Source organism: Mus caroli, chromosome 11 (assembly GCF_900094665.2).
Source record: "Mus caroli chromosome 11, CAROLI_EIJ_v1.1, whole genome shotgun sequence".
Taxonomy (NCBI): domain Eukaryota; kingdom Metazoa; phylum Chordata; class Mammalia; order Rodentia; family Muridae; genus Mus; species Mus caroli.
Genome location: NC_034580.1, coordinates 80,254,252 through 80,262,691, shown reverse-complemented (window position 1 = coordinate 80,262,691; position 8,440 = coordinate 80,254,252). Strand labels below are relative to the sequence as shown.

The 8,440-nt window shown below is 39.4% G+C and overlaps 1 protein-coding gene across 4 annotated transcripts in view; it reads left to right on the top strand.

Moving 5' to 3' along the window:
- Usp32 (ubiquitin specific peptidase 32) overlaps positions 1-8,440 on the top strand; it is a 135,039-nt gene that overhangs the window by 104,192 nt on the left and 22,407 nt on the right. For all 4 annotated transcript variants that reach the window (XM_021175609.2, XM_029483333.1, XM_029483332.1 and 1 more), the window contains 2 exons: positions 4,842-5,026; positions 7,922-8,008. In XM_021175609.2, the coding sequence (XP_021031268.1) occupies positions 4,842-5,026; positions 7,922-8,008 (272 nt within the window). The remainder of the gene's footprint in view (positions 1-4,841; positions 5,027-7,921; positions 8,009-8,440) is intronic.

Here is an 8,440-nt window from a genome sequence, read left to right as displayed (position 1 = left end):
GTCTCACAAGAGACAGCTATATTTGGGTCCTTTCAGCAAAATCTTGCTAGTGTATGCAATGGTGTCCGCGTTTAGAAGCTGATTAGGGGATGGATCCCTGGATACGGCAGTCTCTAGATGGTCCATCCTTTCATCACAGCTCCAAACTTTGTCTCTGTAACTCCTTCCCAGTCAGTGCTCTTAATTACCAGCATCTACATAGCAGCTCACACCTGCCTGTAACAGCAGTGGGCTTCTGGCAGACACCCTCGCACAGACATACATGCAGGCAGAAAACCAATGAACATAAAATAAAAATAAATTATATATATTTTAAATGTTTAAAAGGAAATTAGGAAGGAAGAGAAAAGAAAAGGAAATGAGCTTTGTGGAGAGACAATATTAGTGTGTTTTAAAAAAACAAGCACATTAATTCTTCAATTACGCAAATGACAATAAATGAGTTAATGTTTTATTTTTCAAGGACTTTGATAACAACTAAAAACAAGGTATGATTTTACAAAAATTCCTTTACAGTCTAGAAACTAGAAGTCTGAAATCAAGGTGCCAAGAGATGACTCCCTCCAAAAGACTCTAGCAGACTTTTCCTTGGCTCCTCTACCTTCTGTTTCTGAGCATCCCTTAGCTTGTGGCTATGTAACTGCACATTTCCTACCTGTTCATCTGAACTTTCCCTTCTGCCTCTGCCTTTCTCTTACAAAGATACTTGCCACTTGATTTTCTTATATTATTTGATCTTATTTTAAGACTGTCAACTTGGGGCTGGAGAGATGGCTCAGCAGTCAAAGTGTTTGGTACCTGACACTCAGGTCAGTGGCACCTCCTGTAAATCCAGCTGCAGGGTATCTAGTGTCCTCTTCTGTCCTCTGCTGGTACCTGAACATATGTGGCATATTCATAGATACACACACAGATATACATAAATAAAAGTAATATAAACTGACTCTCTTTTTCAAAAATTAAATGAGGTAGGCAGTGGTGGCTCATGCCTTTAATCCCAGCACTTGGGAGGCAAAGGCAGGCAGATCTCTAAGAGTTTGAAGCTAGCCTGGTCTACAGAGTGAGTTCTAGGACAGCCAAGGATACACAGAGAAACCCTGTTGAGAGGGGGTTAGGGGGGGAGAGGTGAAAAAATTTGGCAGGGTGTGTGTGAAGGACTCATAATTACATATGTTAAAAACTCTTTGCCAAGTAAGATTGAATTTACCAATTACAGAATTTAGACAAATATGCACCATTTATCTCTATAAATACTTTAACCATATTTTTTAAATTTTGTATCTAAAACCCCATTTCAGTACAAATAAACTTCACAAATCACACAGGAAGCATCTATATAGAAAACAATAGTGGAAATAGAATAATAGGGGCTGGAGAAATGGCTCAGCAGTTAAAAGCAATGACCACTCTTCCAGAGGTCCTGAGTTCAGTTCCCAGCAACCACATGGTGGCTCACAATCATCTGAAATGGGATCCAGTGAACTCTTCTGGAGTATGCCTGAAGACAGCTATAGTGTACGCATATAAATAAAAATAAATAAATCTTTAATAACAACAGTAGTTTAAAAAAAGCGTTTTTATAAAAAAGAAAAGAGAAATAGAATAATAGAAATCTAAAATATTGGTGCTGGAGAAATTGCTCATTAGTTAAAATCCACTTGCTATTCTTCAGGAAGACTCAGGTTTAATTCGAAGCACCATGTCACTATTCACAACCTTCTGGATCTCTAGGATCTTTGGCCCCATCTTCCGGCCTCTTTGGGTACCAGCCACAAACATGCACAGACATACATGTGGGCAAAACATCCATAACACAGTATTTTTAAATTTTTAAAAACAAAGGGGCTGGAGGACTAGCTCAGCAGTCAGGAGTGGTTGTCTACTCTTACAGAAGGCCTGAGTTTGACTCATGTCATACACATAGTGGTCCACAACTGTCTGCAACTACAATCCCAAGAGATCTGATGCCCTTGTCTGGCCTCCACAAGCACTAGGCCTAGGCCTTCTTGTGGTCCACATACATATATGCAGAAAAAATGCACATGTAAATAGATAGATAGATAAGTGAATGTTAAGCAACTTAAAGTGATAATGTCAGAGAAATGGTTCATTTCAAAAAGGTGTTTGCCAGGTGACCTAAGTTCCACCTCAAGATCACATAAAAGTGAAAAGAGAGGGGCTGGAGAGATGGCTCAGCAGTTAAGAGCACTGGCTATTCTTCCGAAGGTTCTGAGTTCAACTCCCAGCAACCACATTGTAGGTCACAGCGATTTGTAGTGGGATCTGACTTCTTCTGGTGTGTCGGAGACAGCTACAGTGTACTCATATACATAAATGAAGCTTTTTTTTAAAGAGGTGAAAAGAGAGGACTGGAGAAGTGGCATGGCTATTAAGAGTATATATTGCTCCTGCAAAATGACCTGAGTTAATTTCCCAGCACCCATGTCAGGTGGCTCACAAGTTCGTAACTTCAACACCAAGGTATCCTATGACCTCTTCTGAACTTCCAAGGACACATAATATCATATGTGCACAAACTTACATAGATACATATACATTTAAAAAGTGGGGAACTAGAGAGATGGCTTACTGATTAAGAGTGTATATTGCTTTTCTGGAGGATTTGAATTCAGTTCCCAGTACCCATGCCAGACAGTGCACAACTTCCTGTATGTAGGTCCAACTCCAGGGATCCGACACCCCTGGCTTCTGTGGGCATCTGCATGTGTGTGTGTGTGCACACACACACACTTCAAAATAAATCAAATAATAAAGTAGGAGGAGTGATTCAACTCTATAGAGTTGTTCTTTAGCCTCTGTGTACATACCATGGCACGCACATACACACAAACACACACACACTCATGCACACATACAATACTAATTAAATTTAAAATGATAAATCAGGTTCTTGCACAAAATGTAAATATTTGAAGATGTTAATTCTCTGCAAACTTACCCAGAAACTTGATGAACAATTCTAGTAAAAATGTTAAATGTGTGTATGCATTCTTCTTATACTTTTTTTTTTCATTTTGGTTTATGAGTATGGGTGTCTTGCCTATATGTATATCTTCACTCCATGTGGATGTGGTGCCCAAAGAGGGTGTTGGCTCCCTCATTTGTGTGCATTCTTGTGTATGTATGAGTTCATAAACCAAGCACCAAGAGGAGTTAGAGGGATGACTCAGCAGTGAAGAACACTTCCTGCTCTTGCAAAGGCCTTAGGTTCAGTTCCTAGCTTCTAGGCTACTCACAACTAGCTGTAACTCTATCTCCCTGGGATCCACTGTTCTTTTTGGCCTTCTTGGGGACCAGGCATACAAGTGGTCCACATATATACAGACACTCAAATACATAAAATAAATTTTTAAACAATAAACAAGATATTCTTAAAGGGTAAAACGTAAGAAGTGAGGCTACCAAATTGCAATTTATTTTATAAGCTGACATGTAAGACAGTGATATTAGTGAAATGGGACAGATAATTCAGTGCAATAGAATGTAAAAATCAAAAAGAATCAGTTTTCATACCCATGGAACTCTTCTAAGCCTCAGTCTCCTTAGGTAGTTATGAACTACTACCATGCCCAGCTTGAAATAAAATAAAATCTTAATTAAAATTAAATACTGTTACTAAGTTTAAGTTAATAGTGGCAAAATAAAATACTTGAGAATTAACACACCTATAATCCCTTCATTTAAGAGGTGGAGACAGAAGGACTGGAATTCAAGGCTATCTTTGACTACATATTAAGTAGAAGCCAACCTGACTTACATGAGACCCTGTGTCAACAAGAAATATATAGGGCTGGCAAGATGGGTTAGCAGTTGGGAGTGCTTGTTGCACAATCATAGGACCAGAATTTGGATCGCATCTCACACATGACAGCAAGGTGTCCTACATACAGCTGTGACCCCAACTCTGGGGACAGAGGAGAGTAGGGGCAGAAGGAGGAGATCTGGGATTTGCTGGCTTCCAGCTATACAGCAAAGCACAGGTTCAAGAGAGAACACCTGATGCCTCCACCTGTGTGTACCCACACACAAATGTGCACAGACTCACACATATATTCATACGTAAAATAAATAAGTAGTATAACAGATCGATAAATCAACAGAAATATAATAGCAAAGGACAAATTAGAAACAAGATTGATTGACAGCTATTGGGTGTGCACTAGGAAGTCTTTTACAAGATACTCTAGATCAATGGAAGACTAGCCTTGAGAGTTCAGGATGGTTTTGGGGTTCTGGGGGGTTGTTTGTTTGGTTGGTTGGTTTGGTTTGTTTCAAGACAGGGTTTCTCTGTGTAGTCCTGGCTGTCCTGGAACTCACTCTGTAGACCAGGCTGGCCTTGAACTCAGAAATCCACCTGCNGTTTGTTTTTTTCACAGCTGCTTTCTCCAATATCCTCCTTTCCTATGATTAGTGACTATTTTCGTCATTGCCACCCTGGCATTCTTTCCAGAGAAAGACTAAGTATTAACTATTTTAAAAGAATGAGCTATGCAACTGTGTATAGTCTTTACATATGCTTCATTGTTAATGAGATTTATCTGAAATCCTAGTTTAACTCTGAAATGAGAAGTACCTAAATCTTTCAATGGGTCTCTACTTTAAATGGTAGTGGTGTTATACCTTTAATCTTGGTACTTGGGAGGCAGAGGCAAATGGATTTCAGTGAGTTTCAGGCCAGCCTGGTTTACAGAATTAGTTCCAGGACAGCCAGGTCTACACAGAGAGAAACCCTAACTTGGGGGTAGAAGGGGAAGAAAATGGGTATTAATGTTAACTGGAAGCCTGTCTTGTCATCTCGCTTCTCTTGTTTGTACATATAGATGAGGACAGAACTGTATTTCCTGTCATCTCAGAAGAATCGCCCCAGTCTCTTTGGGATGCCACTAATTGTTCCATGTACTGTACACACCCGGAAAAAAGATCTCTATGATGCAGTTTGGATTCAAGTATCTCGATTAGCCAGTCCACTCCCACCTCAAGAAGCTAGCAACCATGCACAGGATTGGTAGGTTCTGGGGATAAACTAAGTCCTGTGATTTCTAAATACTAAGAATAACTTTTATGAATATGTGGTGATTTAAAAAAAAAAAAAGACCTGTTTTATATATCAACTAACCATCCTAGTATCTAATGATTTTTTTTTCGTTCTTTACTCTCACCTAAATCCCTCCTGTAATGCCTCAAGTAATATCCTTATCTTCTCTTGTAAAAGTCAAAAGTATGAATTTACCGGGAAATTTAAATCATCTCAATTCTCTGAAATTTAGAATGGGAATGATATATCTAGATATGTAATCATTGAGACTTGATGTCATCTATCAAAGTTGAATTGCAGCTCATTATTTTGCTATTGTGGCAATGAAAAATTAATAAAAGAGTTGACAAAAGTTTGTTCCTTATGATAGAGTCTTTTGATATTAGGATACAAGGTTAAGGTGTGTCTTCAACCTGTGAATAATTCATAAGCAAATTAGTTAATGGATTTGTGGGTTTAGTAGAAGTGACATTTGGGCAGGATTAAATTTGAATTAAGGAATCGGGCATGGTAGTGCACGCCTTTAATCCCAGCACTTGGAAGGTTGAGGCAGGCGGATTTCTGAGTTCAGGGCCAGCCTGGTCTACAAAGTGAGTTCCAGGACAGCCGGGGCTATACAGAGAAACCCTGTCTCAACAAAACAAAACAAAACAAAAAAACCAATAAATAAATAAATAAATGAATGAATGAATGAATGAATGAATTTGAATTAAGGAACTTGTGGGTGAGGACTTTTCCCTGGATTTGCTACTGAACTGGGTATAGATAATTGAGAAAAAGGACTACTTTCCAGCATGACAGTGGTTTATAAGTGATTATGTCCTTTTGTGAAATGAGGAGCTCATGAAGGGGTAGGAATCAGATTAAACAGATAGCCGTTATGCATGTGGGAAGTGAATTTAAATGTCCTTTGCTGGAGATACAGCTGTCACCAACAAGTAGATATATAAAGTCCTAAGATGAGGGACTATTGATTAAGAGAGTAAATATTAGTTAGAAAAAAAAGATGTCCAAGACAATTCCTGAAGCATTTCAGCATTAGAAGTTAAGAGAGGAAAGAAAAGGAAGCATCCAGTAATGTCTGCTCAATCAAGACTAAATGGTGAACACCTTTAATCCCAACATTCAAGAGGCAGAAGCAGAAGGATCTGCCTGGTCTACACAGATAGTTCCGAGCGAGCTGGAGCTACATAGAGAGACCCTGTCTCAAAAAAAGCAATCAAAAGGAGTAAATGGTTAACCTAAATAAATAAATAAATAAATAAATAAATAAATAAATAAGCAAGCAAGCAAGCAATTGTGTGAAGTCAGAGAGACTGAATAAGACAAGAGTGAACACTGCCCACTGTGTTACTCCCACAAAACAAGAGTAAAGACCACCAACCCAAAAATATTTAATTGAGTTATACAAGCTTTATTTTCTGTTGGACAGGGTTATCTCTCTAAGGTGGGATTTGAGAAAATGGCATCAAACACAGGAGAATGTGGTGTGTATATTAACACTAAAGCTGAAAGACTGGGTGTTTTCAAGGGTTGGGAGATTGCAGGAGGAATTTTGGTTATATAGGAAATTAGCTGAACATTTCAAAATTATTTGGCAGAACATCTACCTATCTCTGCCACTCACGTGCTGGGCTTAAATTAAAGGCATGTGCCATCATACATCTGAATGGCTTTACTCTTCAAAAGTATCTGTAAGAAAATAGAGACAGAAAACAACAGAGAAACAGGATCTAGGGGAGTTGAAGGGCTTTCCCTACAAATACCTGTGCTAGTCGGAGTTGAAAGGGAAGGCTTACTTTGGCTCATACTTCTCAGTTTTTAGTCCATGATCAGTGGCCTTGATGCTTTGCACCTCCTGTAGAATATCTTGATGGGGAGTATGCAGTTGAGTAACCTGCTTACTTCAGTGTGGCCAAGAAACAGGAGGTTAAAAAAGGACCAAGATCCCAACCAATATCCACTTCAGAATGTGTAACCCAACTTGTTTCTCTAGGCCTAGACTCCTAAACGTTCCTTTGCTGCTCAACAGTGCTACAGTCTGGGAACTGGGCCTTTAATATATGGTCCATTAAGGGACTTTGAACATCTCTTATGAAGCTAAGCCTAGTGGCTCATTCTCATGATTCCAGATGTTCCCAGGCTGAGGCAGTAGGATAACAGTCTCTAGTAGTAGACCTTCTCTACTGCTTTGAGTTTGCAGCTAGCCTGGGCAACTTAGTGTGCCCTATCTCCAGATAAAAATGGAAGAAAATCTAAAGATAGAGCTCAGTGATGTGGTGCCAGCCTAGCAGGCACAATAGCCTGGGTATAATCCCTACCGCTGAAAACTATATACAACTGTGACAGGAGGGATAGGGTTATCTTAGCTTAATATCTGCTTTGTCCTCTGTTAGGGTGCTCTTTGATCATTTTTATTCCTTTGGATGCCTTGGTTTGCTGCTCACTTGCTTTGAATATGCTAGTAGTCATTTGGGTTATACAGAAAGAGCTCCTGTGCCAGACACTCGAGAGGTAGAGCAAGTGGAACTCTGTGAATTCGAGACAGCCTGGTCTACAGAGCAAGTTCCAGGACAGCCAGGGCTATACAGAGAAACTTGAAAAACAAAACAAAATAAACAAAATAAACAAAAAAAAAGAAGAAGAAATTGAACTATCAAAGACTTCTGGGTGGGTTGAGGATGTAACTCAGTTGGGAAAGAACTTGTCTGGCATACAAAAGACCTAGGATTCACTCCGTGACATTACTTAAACCAGTTGTAGTGTTGCACACCTGTAATCTCAGCAGGGGCACACTGACTGCTGTGGAAGGTGAATCTTCCTCAGAATAACGCTTCTTAGACTTTGGTGTGTTTCTTCTTACAGTGATGACAGCATGGGCTATCAATATCCATTCACTCTCCGAGTTGTGCAGAAAGATGGAAACTCCTGTGCCTGGTGTCCGTGGTATAGGTAAAGTCACCTGTAAAACCAGTCTCACAGTCAGTTTCAAACATAATACTTTTTACAAAATTCCTTAATTTAGAATGTAATCATGAATAATAAGAAGCTTGATATAAACATGAGAATTGTCCGTCTCTTCTTTGTGAAATCCAGAGTACAAGTTTGTTTTTCAGGCATGTAATTTTACAGGTTACATTCCACTCCACATTCATAACCCATAATAAGCGTTTTCATTCTAAATTTTGGTTTTTGAGTTTTGGGTTTTTTGGATTTGGGGGGGGGGTTGTCCTTTTTAAATAGAGTCTCATTTGTGTTGCTCAGGCTGATCTCAATATCCAGTGCTCAGCCTCCTCAGACTGAAGCATTGTGGCTTCAGTCATATATACATGTCTGTTATTAGTCCAAAAATTCTTAGCCGGGCGCGTGGTGGCGCACGCCTTT